This window comes from Megachile rotundata, chromosome 12 (genome assembly GCF_050947335.1).
Source record: "Megachile rotundata isolate GNS110a chromosome 12, iyMegRotu1, whole genome shotgun sequence".
NCBI lineage: Eukaryota > Metazoa > Arthropoda > Insecta > Hymenoptera > Megachilidae > Megachile > Megachile rotundata.
Genome location: NC_134994.1, coordinates 14,801,258 through 14,818,662, shown reverse-complemented (window position 1 = coordinate 14,818,662; position 17,405 = coordinate 14,801,258). Strand labels below are relative to the sequence as shown.

The following is a 17,405-nucleotide window of genomic DNA, read 5'->3' as shown; positions in this document are numbered from 1 at the left end:
TGGATCGTTTCGCGGACGGGAATTTGGCAAGGTCTGAGCATGTACTTTAGCGAAACGGGGCGAGAAGGTGGCGTTATAAGGAGAATATTAAACGGATTAAATGGTTTGAAGAGTCGTTCCTCCGTGAAGCTCGGTCTAAGATGAAAAGCAGTGGACTTCGTTGATATAATTACTTAGCAATTCATATAATCATCTGTCAAGTTTTAGACTGTAATAAAATATAGGAACGTAAAACGAATTAATGCCAGGAAAGTATTTTGAGAATAGTTAAAATATTTGAAACGTTGCTTCGATCACGTCGAAGGAAATTACGGGTGAAGTAATTCGGGCATCTTCAAACGGTCGAAATATACCCGAGAAATCGAACAGCTAGTATTAACACCGTATTTGCATTCTGCTCGTCAAAGAGGTTCCGTTGGCACGTACGTAGGAGCGGGCACGGTGCCGTTTTAAACTAAAACTAGAGAAGGCCACTTCCAGGCTGAATTCCAGAGAATCGGCCGGTACTGTTTAACGAGTAGAACGGGACTAAAAGAGTCAATGACAGAAACTTTAACGCGCCTTTGAAGTAACGATATACCAGCGGGCTTGAAGCTCTCGTTTCGTGCTCTAGCTCCGGGGAAACTCGACGGCAGGAGGGCTGGTTTTCCATTAAATGCAGCTGCACCGTGCTCGTATCCACGGAAAACGATAGTCGAGTCCGCCGAAATTTCGCGAAACGGGTCACGAGTAATTGTTCCGTTATCGCGAAATTCATAATAACGCGCCGAGTCGTTTCGTTTCGCAACGTAATCGAAATTTCGCGTATCACAAAGAAAACACGCAGTTGATAATCCAGCCAGTTTGTCAACGACAGAATCTCGCGGATTATTTGCTTATTCTTTGGAGAAACAACTCGATGTATTCAGAGCGGCAACTTGTCCGGAATACACGGTCGCAGACAATTCTGAACATGTCGCATAGAAGTTCAACGAAAGTCAAGCTTTCCAATTTAATATAATTGAATATTAACGTTGATTAAAATTGACCGTGGACATTAGATTTTTATTTATCGCGTATCGACTCGTTTTTGAACTCTCTTCGGGTGAAAATAGGTACTCGGTTATTTATGCTACAAAATCGATAGTTCAAGAGATATTTCAACACGTTCGATCTGCGATACTATATGCAGATATGTCCATCTCTTTGAAACGTGAGATATCGAGGGGATGTTGGGTGTTAAAAGTGGTTGGAGCAATTTAATTTCCGTGTAGAACACGATCAGAAATGAATATCGCATTACCGATACACATTCCAATATTTAGAACATCTCCTAAAGCAACAGCATCCTATCTTAAGCAACTGTTCGATAAGAAAACTTGAACTGTGCTAATCCGAAGAATGACCTTGTTCTTGCAAGGTTATAGCAAGTTTCCCAAACAAAAATTCGATTTCTACATACAACCATCGCAATATTTTCCCGATAACGTCTGACTGTTAGCGAAAAGCGAACGCTCGATAGAATCCTCCCCCTGTATATCACTATCTAGCCTCAATTTTCTCAAAACTCGCGAACAATAGAGGACCTCCCACGAAGACGTAACCGCCATTGCTCGGAGGTTCGAAAGGCGGCTCTCCTTGAATCCCCGATCGATTATATCGGCGAGGGCATCGTTTCCGGTTCGTCTATTCTGTTTTTCCTGGAGGTTCTTGGACCGCCGTCAGCCTGGTTCTTTTGCTCGTAGTTCCGGACGCGCCGGAGCGTGTAAAGGCTGTGACCAGCAACGAGGACGCTGTGGTGATATCGTGGCTACCGCCGCGTCGTCCGAACGGCATCCTGACAAAATACACCGTTTATATCCGCGTGTTGGACCAGGGCCAGGAGGTGAAGATCACTAAAAGCTCGCTGCCTGCGCAGAGCTTGCACCATGAAGCGACCGGCCTGAAACTGCGCGAGTCCTACGAGGCCTGGGTTACGGCCTCGACCAAAGTGGGGCAAGGATCTAGCACTCCGGTCATCAAACTTCAGCTGAGCAATACCGGTGAGCCGTGTCACGTTTACTAAACTTTTGTCCGCGAGAAACTTTCTTGTCTCTGCGTTGCTCCCGGTGGGATCGATAAAGTCCGAACGGCGTTGCTCGATTCGTGCGTGATCGGGATCTGGCTACAACGACCAAATTGGACCAACAAACTGCGTGGAAGTTTTATGAAAAATTTCTCAAACTTATCTCCGGAGAAATCGCGTGATCACTATTCTCGTTATTTTCTTCGAACCTCCTCTTCTCTTTATCGGGTCAGAAACACGGTTCGAGGCTCTAGAGTTCCCTCGAATCTCCCCTGGCTTTTCTTAAGATCTTGGCCTTTCTTTAAACTCTCCCTAATCGATTCTCCGGTTCTGTACTGCTGGATCTTTTGACAGAAGAGTTTGTACTCGAAAACGAGTTCGCTCGAATTTCCATTATTCGGTATGAATGGTACGTTTAATTGATCCGCCGTGCACGATTCTTAGCGTTCAAGTTCGACAAAGTTCGAACGTTGGTCCACGAAGAAGTAGTACGAAACGACGCAGTCGCAAGGCTAGTACATACAGCCAGCCTTAAGTTATGCATTTTAATCGTTGGTTCCGTTTGCGTTTCCATTTCCATCCGCGAGTATCGTTCGCAATTAAAATGATCCCGTAGAATTGGTAGACTCGTGCCGGTACCACGGGATTGCCTGTTAAAAATTGCTCGAGGAGATGTGGGAGAAAAAGAGAGGGGGGACGGACGAGCGAACTTTCGAAACAGAACTCAAACACGGATCATAGCTGCAGGAAGTTTAACAAAGAGCAAGTATAACCGGGACTTTTAATTAGTTCGAGCAGCCATAATATCGTTCGGTGTGCCGCTCGTGGTGCCGTGGAGGGTGGACGTCAATATGGCTTGTCTCGCCGTTGGTAATCCGCGGCCGACGGTGGAGTGGCGTCGAGGCGACGTGAAACTGCAACAAAAGTAAGTGCAAACGACAAAAATAACGGACAACGCGATGACTCGTGATTGTGGATTTTTCTCGACAGATCCGACATCGGACCGGACAACGCGCTCACGCTGAGGAACGTGCAGAGAACCCACGAGGGCAACTATTCCTGCCACGTGAAGAATTCTCTCGGCTCGGACGAAATCGTGTACACTCTGCAAGTACAAGGTACACAGAACTATTGGAACAGTGAAATAATGCTGGAAATAGAGTTTGTACTCCTTGTAAGACACGGTTATTGGCTTGTCCATTTAAATTATATTTCTAGATATTTTCGCGATACCGTGTAAAATTGTAAAAGGAAAATGTAGACACGGGTATTCGGTCACCTAGAGAGAATAGACACGACCAAATATTTGTCTTCTGCTGCTCCATCAATGTCACATCTGACTTCTGTGAACACCGTTGCACTGTACTTCGCAGATCGCTTTTCTTTTTCGCTTTTGTCGTTCAATACGAGATACCTCTTTCGACTGACAAGTACCGTGGTCGCGTTTCCTAGTCGCAAAAGGTTTACTGCTCGTACCATTATTTCGCGAAAGACGAACGACGATGACGAGGAGCGGGAATAGTGCGAGACGAATCGGGTCAACGACCTACATTTTTCTACCACGGCTTGAAAAAAGCGCCGGTATCGACGCGGTCCGTTATCATGGAAACTTTCGTCGCGTCGTGCATATTATCTCGACAATGGCAACGGAACGGGTCAGCTCGACGGAAAATGCTTGTCACCCGTGGGGTTCGTTAAAAGTTACGTTCAACTATTTTCCGTCCCGATGCCCGTTCCGTTATTCTCTCCCTCGTGGAATAATTCGAATGTACGTAAAGGAACGTGGCTCTGAATACATTTGCAGGCTACATTTCGTTACCTGTAACGTCATGCGCGTTCGTTCCGCGGCGACCGCAGAGACTGCGATACAAGTTCACCGTGGTACGAACGCACACGGTTGCAGGAGACCCGCTCGAAATACGGGAAAAATTCGAGGAGCACGTAGAGTGTCCCATTTTAATGTGTACCCGGTAAGTCGCTGCGAAGGTTCGTGTACCGACGAGGTACACTTCTCCGAGGAAAATCTAATACTTGACGATACGAAACTTGCCCAGGGAAACCCAACTCGTCGATGTACCACCAAAATCGAAGCAACCCTAAATCGTATAGAAACGAAAACCAGTACTCTAAAGCCTTATAAAGGCCTTTCCTAAGCCCAGAACTCCTTCGACCGATAAGATTACGATCTTCTTAATTACTGGCAATCGAACTAAAGTTTCGCCATGTTTTCAACGCTTCACGAACGATTTACTCTGCTTCATTAACTCGAAGAGGGACACCGGTAATCTCCTCCCGTATTCTCCGTTTACACTCGCGCTGCCCGTTGTTCTACGCGATTAATCAGTCCAGCAAACGTTTTAGAGCGATCAACCCGGCTATTCTAATTGATAAACTTTGCGTAGTGCCACCAACGCCACCGACCCTACTGGCCACAGGCACCACAACCGACGCTGTTCAGTTGCAATGGAAACAGGGCGACAACGGAGGAGCCCCCATAAAAGGATTCCTGCTGGCTTATCGTCGGGAATTCTCCGAATGGGAGGAGGTGATGCTCGATCGGAAAGCAAATACTCACCTGCTGGAAGGTTTACAGTGCGGCACCAGGTATCAGTTCACGCTGGCAGCGTTTAACAGGATCGGTAGCGGAAGCGCGAGCAAAATCGAGACGGCCAAAACCAACGGGACTAAACCTGTCCCTCCTACGAAGCATCAGTTGATCAAAGTGAATCAAACGTTCGTCACATTGGAGTTGACGTCTTGGCAGGATGGCGGCTGTCCGTTGCTGTACTTCGTCGTCGAGTACAGAAGGCTTCCTGGAGACTGGTTGCTCGGTACGATAATTTATTTCCTTTACACGAAAGCAGATTTATATTCGAGAACCTGAAGAATTGTAGCCAAATGAAAGACGAAGGTGGAAAATTTTCATATAGTTTCTCTTGGAAAAAATTGGTCCCTAGTATTAATTATTGTAGTCGCGAAACTACGGTGTAGTATGATTGGTACTAAGATTTAATGGCAGACGTTTAAATTTCTCACAGTGTCAAACAACGTGCCACCACAGTCGAGGTTCACGATTGTGGACCTAGAAGCTGGAACCAAGTACGAGCTGCGCGTGACAGCTTACAACAACGCTGGTTCAACGCAAGCCGAATACTTGTTCAGTACTATGTCACCGAACGGCAATAATCGAATACACGAGGAACATCCACCGGAAACCGAGGAGACCTCGCTGTTTTTCGACGCTCACGTGTTGGCTCCTAGCGTGATCTCGTTATTGGCTGTGTTCCTGGCGGTGGCTGGTGTTTGCTTTTGCCTAAAAACTCGTAAGTTTTTACTTTTATAATCGCTCTCGACGAGCAACGTTTTCGTACCTCCGTCGCGGTGAATTTTATATATATATGTTTAGTTAGATATAAAACGTAGCCGGTGTTAAAATATGTTTGCTCGTGACGTTATTGAGCATTTTGCGACGCGTGACAGTCGGAAGAATTCGTTGAGCGTACTTCGTCGATAATAATTGAAAACTCGAATTCATTTCTGTGCATTTCTCGTCACCCACACACGGATGTGTATTTAAATAACCATGCATATAATTAAAATCTGAAATTCTACAGGTATTTTGTCGCGTTTAAACATCATACACGCAAGCTCGTTCGCGTGTCGATGTCAAACAAAGGAACATTCAATCGATGCGCAATTAACTATCTCAGTTACGCAAACCTACAAGCTTCCCGTGTGTGCAAAACAAAAAGCGCCATCACCGAGTATCGTGACGTTCGATCTATGAAGCGTTAAATTCGATACCGGTAAAACACGCCTCTTGTTTCGTACATGAGATACGTTTCGACACGCAGTTTCGTTTTACGTACTCGGTTTGTGATTAATACTTACTTTGCTCAACACATCGTAATAACAAATTTCGCTTTAATCGGATATTATTCTAGTAACGAAGCTTCCAAATGCAGAATGTTAATTACCTAAAATGTGTATTATCGCCCAATCAGCTTCTCGCCATATTCGACGCTTAAATTAACGTTCAGGTTGGTTGCTAATTTATTAGGATCAAAGTAGACGTTCCCAGACACGCAACAGTTTCGTTAACTAATCAGCTGATCTATAGTGGAACGTTTTGAAACTTGTAACGAAGAGCAATGTTGACGAAAACTTGTCCTTTTGGACGGGGTTCGAAACTAAAAGCTTCCGATAGCTAACCATGAATCGATCGAGCTCGACAATAGTAAATCGTTCAAAGTTAGTAAATCGGAAGATCGATTCTGGAGACGCGAGCCAGGTTCACGGACGATCAACCGCGTACGAAACACCGGGAGTGTAGGTGGAGTCGATCGAACAGCAGGAATCGGCATTCGAAGCGTGTGGATAGGATTTCAGCGGTACCGGCAATTTGCATTAAGCCAGAAGGGCGTGCTGGCGCCGCACTCGTGCCACTCGTCGTTATTGAGTAGCTAAACGTCGCAGGATTGTACTCCAATTACTATCGCCATCGTGAGAGTAGCTTTGAGGGGAAGCGAGCCACGAGATATCGCCGCTTAACGGGCGAAAATTGATTCCTGATTTTCCTTCTCTTCTCCCTGCTTCCCGTTCACCCCCTTCTCTCGTCTTCTTCGCCGTCCCTTCGAGTTCAGATCGCGTACGATTTTATTCCGACGATCGCTTATCGGTGAAACGTAAACATCGAGCCCTCCACTGTATCCGCTGGGAGCGATTCGATTAATTAAAAAGAACGAGGTGAACGGGCTTCCTGCAATTATACTTTCCGTTGTTGACGTTCGCGCGGCTCGAGCGTGTTCTGTTTGACGTACAAGCGACGAAACGACCGGTAAATATGTATTTATGGTTTTAACGCGAACAACGACTCGACTATTCGAATGCTGTTGCTGGTTTCTCGACTCGACTCTTAAATCAAGATACCGTGCTCGTGTACCTTGAAAACTCAATCTTCGTCCGAGCAATAAATTCAAGTCGAGCTTCCACCGCCGCCAAGTTTAATCGATCGAGCTAAACGTTCGTTCGTTAAAAATGGGATCGAAAGTCGGCCTCGATCGGTCACCGGGCTCCCTTAATTTTATTCTAACGATCCGCGATGCAACGCGTTGCGGTGCAATGGTACTTTGAAATAAAAACACGATAAAGAGCTCTCTAATTTCGAAGGCGAGTATCGGTCTTCGTTTCCATGCGTGATGGGAATGATTGCAGACGCGGAGCGATCCGGTCGAGCGAACGATCCGAATTCGCAAACGCAGGCTGCCCTGGAGAACAAACACAACATGGAGCAAAGGGAACAATACTACGCGACCGTGAGGAAACCTGGCCAGCAGTCGCCCTGTCGCGAGGTGAGCGCGCTGGAAAGAATTCCCGAATATTCCGAAGACATTTATCCGTACGCCACCTTCAATCTGCCCGAGCAGGAAAACCTGTCGGCGAACCCGATGCGACAGGCATTCTACTACGAACGCAGCGAAACGATGCTGCAAGGCAATCAGGTACGACAAAAAGAAGCGTCGAGTGAATGATTGTCGCGCACGAGGTTCGATCAATTATAAACGAGACAGTTGTACTTCGATCGATAATTTTAGTAATTAACGGTTATTTTCTTTTAACAGTCTCGCTTACGTTTGATCCACTCTTGTACATAGATCGAGGGATTGATAAGGGTCGAGAGGGTTTAACGGGACGACGACGTTTTGAACGATATCCTCTTCGCTTTACTCGCACGAAGTAATTTCGTCGATTGAAACGTACGTCTTCGTCGTTCGCGCGTTGGTCAGAATAAATGTATTTCCATTTGGAAACCGTTTCGATCTATCTATACGCGAGAGATCGAGCCTACGATATATTGCTTGTATACACGTAGATACGTTCGAGAGATCAAAGCTTAGCTACGTTCGATATCAGAAGTAGATGTCGTGCTCGAGTTTACGGATTCGAGCGCGATCTTACTCGAGACTTCGCTTGTAAGCGAATGTCTTTCCCTCTGTGACCGGAAAACTTGTTACGAACCGAACGAACTTTGACGGGAAATCAGTTTTCGATCGCGTATACCGACTTCCGAGTACTTTCAGATTAAACGATCCAGATACGGAAAAGCTTCGTTCGAAAGTTATGAGTGAAATATTCGTTTCCTAGCTGCGGGTAGGTCTTCCGAAAAAACAGAAAATTATCGTAAACGTTGATTATCTAGGCGACGGAGCGTGGTTATAGATCGGTCATTATATGCAATGAAACTTGCGACAGTTTACGGATAATTGGTAGCGACGCACTGACATTGTAAATCGCTCGATATCTGATAAGAGTGTAATGGCTCGCGATTATCGTGAACATCTTCCACGCTAATTTAGAAACGTTGCAGTGCGACATGGACCAATACACGAAGGTCCGTGGCAGAGCACGTCGCAAGTCGAAGTCGTTCAAGTCGGAATCCGAAGAGTACGACACGTTGGGGTCGGACAGCGACACGGAGGTCGGTACCAGCAGTCGCACCGAGTCCTCGAATCATCTGGACGACTCTGGGCCAGCGTCCATAATGACTCGATCACCGGGGCCAAATTCGATCGGGCAGAGGGAGCAACGACTAGCCCTGGTCCCGAGGCCGGTTCATCATAGTAAGTTAGTATTCGATTTTCTGTGTCGACGCCGCCAACAGCCTTAAACAGCATCCGGTCGCCACTAACGACTCACCTTTCTCGCATCAACGTCTCGCGTGCACCTTCCAGATGTGCTGTACCACACGCACGAATCAAGTACATCAACCGAGCCGTCACCAATTTCTGAGAGGAAGACCTTCCCGAGGCTCGAGAAGCAAAGGTACGATTACACGGAAACGCGAAGCTTCGTTGATCGATTGGATCTCGAATAGAAACAGGCTTCTCTCCCTTTGATCTGGGCAACAGCTTATTTTCAAGACGATTCGATCAAGAATGAACTTCCTTTATGTTCCTTATAGTCTCGCGAACGTCTTGAAAATAAGTATTCGATCCTCTCTCTTCTTTCCTGCTATCTACGTCTTGGATGGAAAATCCTCCTCTGCTCATAATGTACCGCGAAGTAAAAAACGATGAGTCATCAACGATGCGCTTTGAAAGATCTCCATGTTTCGAAAAATACCGTGCAATGAAATTTTTACGCGATGCGCGCTCGTAGATTTTCAACGTTACGCGCGAATGTTTATTTTAACGTTCGAGGTCTCTCGGCAATTCGGAAAAGAGTTGAATTATTTAAAAGTTTCGTCGAAAAAGGGTGGAAAGTTTAATAGAAGGTGTCGCGAATTTTCAGGAATCAAGGAGCAACGTCCGATATTGGGATGGACGGTCGCGTGCCGGGGATCCTGCGTCCTGTGATGAAGCTGTCGGAATCCGGGATGCATTCGTACTCGAGGGGAGCGTCGCCGAGCAGGCCGTCGAGGCCGGGTTCCTGCGACCGGCTGACGAAGCAGCCGAGCCCGAGGAAATCCGTGGAGTCGTTGTGCCTGCTGGAGGAGCCTGGATCGTCCAGGATGGCAAGGAGAGAGGAGGATTGGGGCAGCGAGCTGTCTACGTTGGAGCTGAAACCACCTACTGGTTTCACGGACGCGCACGAGACTAGCGAGGCCGAGTGCGATATCGACATGAAGCTCAAACTCCATAGGAAAAGGGCGGCTTTTCCTTCTAACTCGCTCTCGAAATCACCTAAAGACTTCACTATCACTGTCTAAGTGTCTAATCAAATATTCGCGAAATTGCTGCCAACACGAAAGGTATATAAGAATATACGTACGTATACAAGATGCCAAGCATGATGAGTGTTAATTCAAAAAAAAAGCAAAACAGAATAAAAAAAAGAAACTGAAACTACGAAGAAAATTTCCTCGCCGTTGAGATCGTCGGGATCCCCCCAACGCTTCTCTGTGGATGGATGACTGTCTTTCCGTGTAACTATCGTCGACGATCCATTTACAATAAAGAGGTATTTTTGTAAGAAAAAGAAGGAAAGCAACCGACTGTGTCTCAATAATTTTTATTCGATTCCCCGTCCTTTGAATTCGCTTACAAGCCGTATTATTTTAATTCCGCCTCTCCTCTGTAGAAAATTTCGTGTTGGAAATTGTGGCGATACAAGAACGAACAGAAGATTTTTCATTTCCTTCAAAGATTCGTTAAAATTGGTCACTGTAGACGTGGTACTAGACGTCAATCAGTTTAATTGCTGTCGCTTATCAGTTACGTGTCAGCCGCATTTCCGCAGGACAGAAATCCGATTCTGAACAGATCTGAAGACTGATTTGTTACGTTCGTGCTAATTAAACGAATCGTTCGATCATTCGACATTCGCTTCGATAACATCGCAAGGTGGTAAAAATTTTCTTACGTTACCGCAAGATCTAAATTTCAAAATTTTTTTAATTTTCCTGCTTCAAAAGTTTCTTGCAGATACTCACCTGCAGAGTACAGGGAAATGAACGAATAAATTACTTTTTATCTGTTTGAATATCAATAGCCCGAATAGCGGAACATCAAACGCCACCTGTACCGCTGGAGGCTCACCAACTGCATCTTCATCGATGCAGCTGTACATTTACCTGTAGGGATTGTATTGCTATAGCTGGATTTCGGTATTACCTAGCGAGTATGATTCCTATCGCGACCAATTATCGAAACAAGATCGCACATCAACTTCAGTTTCTAACAATGCAGTTTTTTCCAGAAAAAGAATAATTACCAACTGAAAGATTTCTTAACATTTCTAGTTGTAAGAGTGAAAAGTTATTGGCGAATAAAGCTATATCTGATTCCCATTAAAGACACCTACCTTTTATCTCCACACGATCGAAACGAAATTGAACTCCAAGAGCCAAGAAAGAAAAAGAGCAGCACGGTACAGAATCGATGCAAATAAAAACTCACGTAATTTTTTTCGATAGTAAGAAGTGTATATTACTACAACATATTTGTGGGATATCGATTGCAACAATGATCGCATTCGAGAGAAAAAGGTGAGGGGTTTTGGATCGGTGGTTCGCTACTCTTCTACACGGCGGATACGTATACAATAAAGAAAAAACACACACATATTAGCTGTGACAATAATTTGTTCGCAATATCAGTATGTGTCATGTAGTCGCATTCACCAGGATAGATTACAAGGACTCGTGTTTAAGAAAAAAAACGGAAAATGAAAATCGAAAACTACGCTCCATCGAAACGTGGTAAATCGTTATCGAACGCGGGGAGATCCAATTTTCGGAGGACACCCCGTTTTCTCGTCTATAAAATTATTATAAAATATGTATACATATGTATATATATAATATATATATAATATATGGCAGTTAAACAATGTTTCGTTTTGTTGATCGTCTAAAAAAGAACAAAGGGAATGGAATGTCTCTTAATAATGTTTCTTCTTTACTCTTGTTTTCTTTTTTTTTTTTTTGATTTTCGTTTGTTCCACTTCGTTCGATTTTTTTTCTTTTGTTTTTCGTTAAAAAATCCGCATAAACAATTGGCAGACAGTCGTTGGCAATGTTCCGTTCGCTTAAAATGGAAGAAAGAAAATCGTGAGGTTCGCACTAGGCAAGAACAATCGTCGAGTAACCTGAACGAGCGTCAGTTCGACACTTAACATTGAGTATTACGCAGGTAACTGGTTAACATTTATCTCAGTGTGTATACATCCATGCTAGCTTAGTATTTAATTGGTCAAGATACTGTTTACGCTGAAAGAACATACGTGTTACGTTTCTTCGGCTATATTTTTCTTTTCGATTCTCGCTGTTCGTTTAGTAATTCGTCAACGACATTGTTTCATTGCAAAGTTTCAACTTTCTTGTACTATTTCGAATGAGAACGAGCGTGCTGATCGCGATGCAACTGCAGTGTTGTGGAATAAAAAGTTGGACATACTGACACGCGAAAAGTACGCGTAAGAGAAGCCTTTATTTGTCTTAGACTTGGGAAGAACCGATGAGAAGAAATTTTAAGGAGAATATTCTGTGTAGACAGAACCTAGAGAAATGTTCGAGGGAGTTTAATTTTCTCGCGATTATCTACGATTGTTTTTTCACTGCAGTTCCATGACGACATCGTCACGCTAGCAGAAGTACGGTGTCGTTCGAAGTCCCGAGGTTGTGTAGAATGAAGCTCTGCAGCGTAGAATTGATCGATTAGGCCAATTAAAGTAGCGAATCGCGGAAAGTCGTTCAGGGTGAAAGCTTCACGGATTTGTCTCTGCGACAACAGATATTTTTTTCTTCTAGAGCAGTTATCTCTGGCTGTTCTCGTTAATGCGTTAATGTACACGTGAAATACATGATCGACAGATATATAAACAGTTCTCTTATCGTAGGCCTGTGCGAATACTTGCGTAGCATTCAATGATCAAGAAATGAACGCCGAAAGGATGGGTTCGTTAGTATAATTGTAAAAAACACCGTATTGACGTTGCGATTTTTTCATTCTTTTTCATTCGTTCTGTTCTTTTTTTTTGTTCTCTCGCAGTCTTACGGTTTCTTCACGCTTTGTTTCTCTTTTTATCGAATAATCTACATCTCGCTAATGCTATACAACCGATTCCCCGATGACATTTTCGTCCCGTTAATTCTCTAATTTGGTCGACTGTACGATCAAGCGTTCGACTATTCTCTCCTCGTTCTCGAACGGTTCACAAAGGATGGATACCGAACCTCTCGCGAATTTCGTGCTCGTGCGATGTCGATTCGATCGTGTCACAGATCACGATAATGCGTTATGGGTCGTTCGTTGAATCCACGGTTCGTGTAGGCCTTCAATTATTCGCTTTTATCGAACACGCGTCTTCGATCAGACTCTCGATGGCTGCGTCTGCAGTTCGTTCATCGCGCGATCCGACTAATTTCATCGACGATTTCACCCACGATCATCATCGAATGCCAAACTGTCCGTCGAAATAAAAGCACGCAACGGAAGACCGTGAAACGTTTTTAATCTGGCGACTTTGTGGCGAGCCATTGAAAGAACGTACTTTTATAGTATAAATGAAATTCTCTCATTAGATGTAAAAAAATGGAACAATTTCTCATTGATATTGTATTAGGAAATTATACATATAAAATTGAATGGTATCTTCAGTAAATGATCAAGACATTCGCATCGGTCGTCTTACATTTTCCCGCCACGCAGTTTCCGAATTAAATGAAAAGCGATCTGTTTAACCCCTTGTCTATTTGCTCAACGTTCTGTAATACATGAAGAGAAGGGGTTAAAAATGAAACATAACTTGCAGTCACAGTCACAGCGTATATATGCGAGTTCACACGACCAAAGAACAAAATGAGAAGAGATGGACAATAAAAGAGAAAAGTTGAAAGGATAAGAAAGACGGGCCAAAATCGTTATCCTTCCAGAACCAACGCACCCCTTTCCCTCCCGAGCAAACGAACAGCCGTAAACGCAGCCACGTTCGTCCCCACGGTGAAAAACTCGAACGCATAGAGTACAGAGAAACAACGATGGGAACGATAAGAATAAAACGATGATTATCCCGGAAACAAAATGAAGAAGAAAAAGAAAAGAAACGTGTGCGTTGTCGATTACGATTGTGTTATGCTGACTAGAGTCTAAATTATCCTTCTATACACACCTATCTCGTTATCCTCCTCGAATTAATTATGTATAATATTTATATATGTATAAACGATGCCGACGATCGCTGCACATCGATCGATTCACACGCATCCCCACACCTTGCACTCTTATATTTATTCTCTTTTATCATTCTCTCCCTCGCACGCTTTCCCCGTTTGTCCTCTTTTCATCCGTAATAGGTACATCCAGAGTTTACGGTGCCTTATCGTAAAATACAGTACAGATTCGTGTTCAACGCCGTTCGAAGAGGTACCGATGGTATACGATTCAACGAAAACGAAAGTTTCCCCTAATTCTTCGAATTCAAGTATGGCTGCTTTTTTTATTCGTCAATTTTTAAATTCTGGAGGAGGGACTGGAGCCACGGACAAAGCCAGAGAAATGGATTCCCTAAAATAAAGCTTTTATCCTACTCTTCGGGAGCAGTATTTTATCTAGTCCGATCTTTATAGAAAAAAGTGTTAAGGATATCGACTATCGTTTAGTAAAGATTTAACGTCTAACCTGGCTACGTCCATGAGCAGATCGACGGTGTTCGCGAGAATTGTCCAGCTAAACTATCACACGGCTGAAATCTCGAGAACACCCTCAATGGAAATATTATGAAAACGTGTACGCGTGGTCCATAACGATACCTCGAATGGCGAGTCGAAACACGGTTTACATTTTTAATCGTCCTTCATATCATAAATATCTGAATATAATATATATATTTATATTTATATTTGCATTTTATATTTATATATTTATATTTATATACTTTTTCTCTGTTTATGTATACGATGGGATTTATCGCGTGTGATCCTTGATCTCTTCCGTTCGTCTAAGCATTAATAACAGTCAGTTCGTTCGTAGTAGAATTATCACGCTAAAGCCTAGCCGTTCGTCGTCGATTTTGTTGTTGAAAACCTACGGTTGGTACGCTTGTGTTTTTACATGAACGTGTGTGTAAGTGTGTGGGTGTGCGCTCGCGTCCAGACACGTCTTTGCACGGGTTCAACAATTCGCGCTCTAATTATTCTTAATTACACGCCTAAGATATTGTACATGATACAGACATCTTTTAGTTCGTTTCCTTCGTCTCGTAGGGAGGGATTCGCTGGCTCAAATCGGTCCAGAGGAATACAACTACTTTCGCGATGCCTTTTTCTCTGGCAATTACGAGAAGGAAGACATCGTTTTGTTTCGATCCAGTGCGAGTTTCTCGCGTACCGTTCGCGATCCGTGTCCTTCGATGAATCTCGCTGATCGTAAGTCCAATGATAAAAATGCTATTCGAGTACGTTCGAAAATGGTGAAAGAAAAACGGGTCATAGTGGTCGTTGATCGCGATGGACGCTGAACTCGACGCTGGACGTCGGCTCGGTTTCTCTGATTCGCCGAGAGCCTGCGATCAGACTCCAGGCGGTTATGTTCGCTTCGTTATCGAATCGACTGACGTTTGCCCGTCAGCCGGAACAATTAATACGTAACTGGCGACCATATCGATGGCAAAAGTGAAAACGTATGTCTTCGATCGAATTCGTGTAACGAAAGTGTTACTCCGGGCAAGAGAGCATCGAAGACCGAGGAATCGAATCTACTAATTTAAAAGAACGTGCTCTGATACATTTTTCTATTTTCCCTACGCTTTTCTTCTCTCTTTTTCGCCTCGTTTATTATGTTCCTTAACCTCATCGACGTGTCCAAAAGTTAACAAGAAATACATCCATCCTCTTTCGCGTTATCCTCGATTTCGAATAATTTTTGCTTTCCGTCAATGTATTTGCTTTCTACCTTCCCGACACGCGAACTACATCTATCCTCTAAATTTTAATACGGTTGTTCCTTCAGAATTCTTCTTGGGAAACGATGCTCTTAAATAACTTGATTTCAGTCTCGAATCGAGTAGCTCGAAGGAAACAGTATGGTTTCTTCTTTTACTTTAGATACGTTACATCGACATCGAAGTTAAAACCGATAACGAGTTAAGATCGTCTTGTCGCGAATTACGGTTACATACGTTTTTTATTAACACGGACACGGTTACATACATGCACACACACACAGATATATTTTTTTCAGATTTTTCAGATTTTTTAACAACATTGTCTAATTTTCGTTCGTCGTCGTCGTCGTCGATCGTAATTGGCAGTAGAGATTAAAACGAAGGCCGTTACGGTAGAAAACACGATGTAGCTCGAAAAAATCGCGGTTCACAGGCAGTTATCGTTTCCGTATCACTTTATCGGCGTTATAATGTACATGTAAGTATACTATAAGAACCTTATTAGATGGGAACAGTCTTCGAGAGTGTCGATAAGAAAATGATCGCGACGAAGGAACTCGTGGTCAGAAAAAACGATGACGATCGTACATTCTTTTTTTTATTTTTTCTCATTTTTTTCGTCCTTATATATCACAATAAAAATTCCGTTGAATCACATGGTTTCAAACAGCGTTGTTCGATCGTCGTTGATAATATGTCGATCGAGGCCCACCGGAATCATCGAGCACGCGGTTTTGCGATTGGAAAATGGTGAATTATCGAACGATTCGGATTGTCGTCGCTGTACTTTGTGCCCGGATTCGTTGGGCCAACGTCTCCAGTATTGCTTGAGTTTCTTAATTAAAACTTACAATCGAGGCTCCGATTATTTAGTCAAAGTATTACTCTCTCCGTTCGCAAACGGATCGTTACACTTGTATCGATTACGATCCCATCGAGTTACGATTTACCAATTACGATTACGATCGTTGAGTTCCGCGTTTGTATGATTATAATCGTTTCGTGAATGGCACGCTAGGCTTCCTTGGGAAAATAGCAGCGTAGTGACGTCTTACCAATCGCGTGTAAACGTTTACTCGAGAAAATTGTATAATACCTAGTAACTCTGTCACTTCCATCGCCGTTACTCCCGAGGAAACACACGCGCCGGTATACACTTGGGTGCAATATAGATTTATTTCGACTAAGAATAAGCGTAGAGGCTTGTATTCGCTTCATCAAACGGAACAGAATTTCTTACACTGCACCGAAGATGTACACGTTTGTTCGAGCGCCATTAAAAGAAATTTGACCGCGAATCGAACAGACACACAGAAACAGCGTTTTTTCTCAATTCCCTGTGACATCGCATATTCTTGTCGGCGAAAAGAGAAAAGAAGGCGTCGGTTTTCGATTCTGTTATCCAATGACGTTGAAAGCGCGAATTCGATCAACCGGTCTTCGTTCGAACGATAAAATCAAAAGTGGAAAGACTTAAATCGAACCGGAGCGAATATAAACGATTCTTTGGTAAAGAAGTTGTCGAATGATCCAACTTACGCGACAGTATTACGCGTACATGTATACATATACATACATGTGTGGTATGTGTGGCTCGTGTATGCGTTTGAGATTATGTAAGTGTGCACGTAGGCGCGCGTGCATGTCGACGTGTATATACAAAAACGAGGAAGTGTACACTTACACGATGAACAGCGTGAACGAAGGTCCAGAAATGGTGTGCGTTTGCGAATGGTTTTTTTGGCACCCAGCAACACCGGAAACGGGACCTCCATTATTTCCTTTTTTCCTACAACACGTGTACTCGTACTCTCTCGCAGCGGAGCGTACGCGTACACATCTGCGCAAACTAACGTGACTAATTATTTACACTAAGGGTGCTCGAAAGCCATTTTCAGGCCGTTCCTAGGTTCGAGTCGCCGTCCTTCCGTTTGTGCGAAGACGTGTCCAATGTGGAACTCCTTGCGCTATGGCCTGT

General features: G+C 43.8%; 2 protein-coding genes across 19 annotated transcripts in view; one reads left to right on the top strand and one right to left on the bottom strand.

Annotated features, from left to right (window-relative positions):
* LOC100877762 (cell adhesion molecule Dscam2) overlaps nucleotides 1-10,033 on the top strand; it is a 112,487-nt gene extending 102,454 nt beyond the window's left edge. For 3 of the 10 annotated variants that reach the window (XM_076538254.1, XM_076538253.1, XM_076538256.1), the window contains 9 exons: nucleotides 1,725-2,021; nucleotides 2,834-2,969; nucleotides 3,035-3,162; nucleotides 4,447-4,875; nucleotides 5,083-5,367; nucleotides 7,259-7,545; nucleotides 8,412-8,664; nucleotides 8,776-8,866; nucleotides 9,335-10,033. In XM_076538254.1, the coding sequence (XP_076394369.1) occupies nucleotides 1,725-2,021; nucleotides 2,834-2,969; nucleotides 3,035-3,162; nucleotides 4,447-4,875; nucleotides 5,083-5,367; nucleotides 7,259-7,545; nucleotides 8,412-8,664; nucleotides 8,776-8,866; nucleotides 9,335-9,752 (2,324 nt within the window). In that variant the 3' untranslated portion in view covers nucleotides 9,753-10,033. Of the gene's footprint in view, nucleotides 1-1,724; nucleotides 2,022-2,833; nucleotides 2,970-3,034; nucleotides 3,163-4,446; nucleotides 4,876-5,082; nucleotides 5,368-7,258; nucleotides 7,546-8,400; nucleotides 8,669-8,775; nucleotides 8,867-9,334 lie in introns of those variants that run through there. The other 7 variants (XM_076538255.1, XR_013040154.1, XM_076538258.1 and 4 more) reach the window with 7 other exon arrangements.
* A 1,415-nt stretch (nucleotides 10,034-11,448) lies between these two features.
* The window catches only part of LOC100876720 (putative receptor-type tyrosine-protein phosphatase mosPTP-1), a 289,852-nt gene continuing 283,895 nt past the window's right edge, over nucleotides 11,449-17,405 (bottom strand). For all 9 annotated transcript variants that reach the window (XR_013040155.1, XM_076538261.1, XM_076538262.1 and 6 more), the window contains one exon: nucleotides 11,449-17,401. Coding sequence is in view for 8 of the 9 variants with exons in the window: in XM_076538261.1 (XP_076394376.1) it covers nucleotides 17,322-17,401 (80 nt within the window). In the remaining variant the exon portion in view is untranslated. The remainder of the gene's footprint in view (nucleotides 17,402-17,405) is intronic.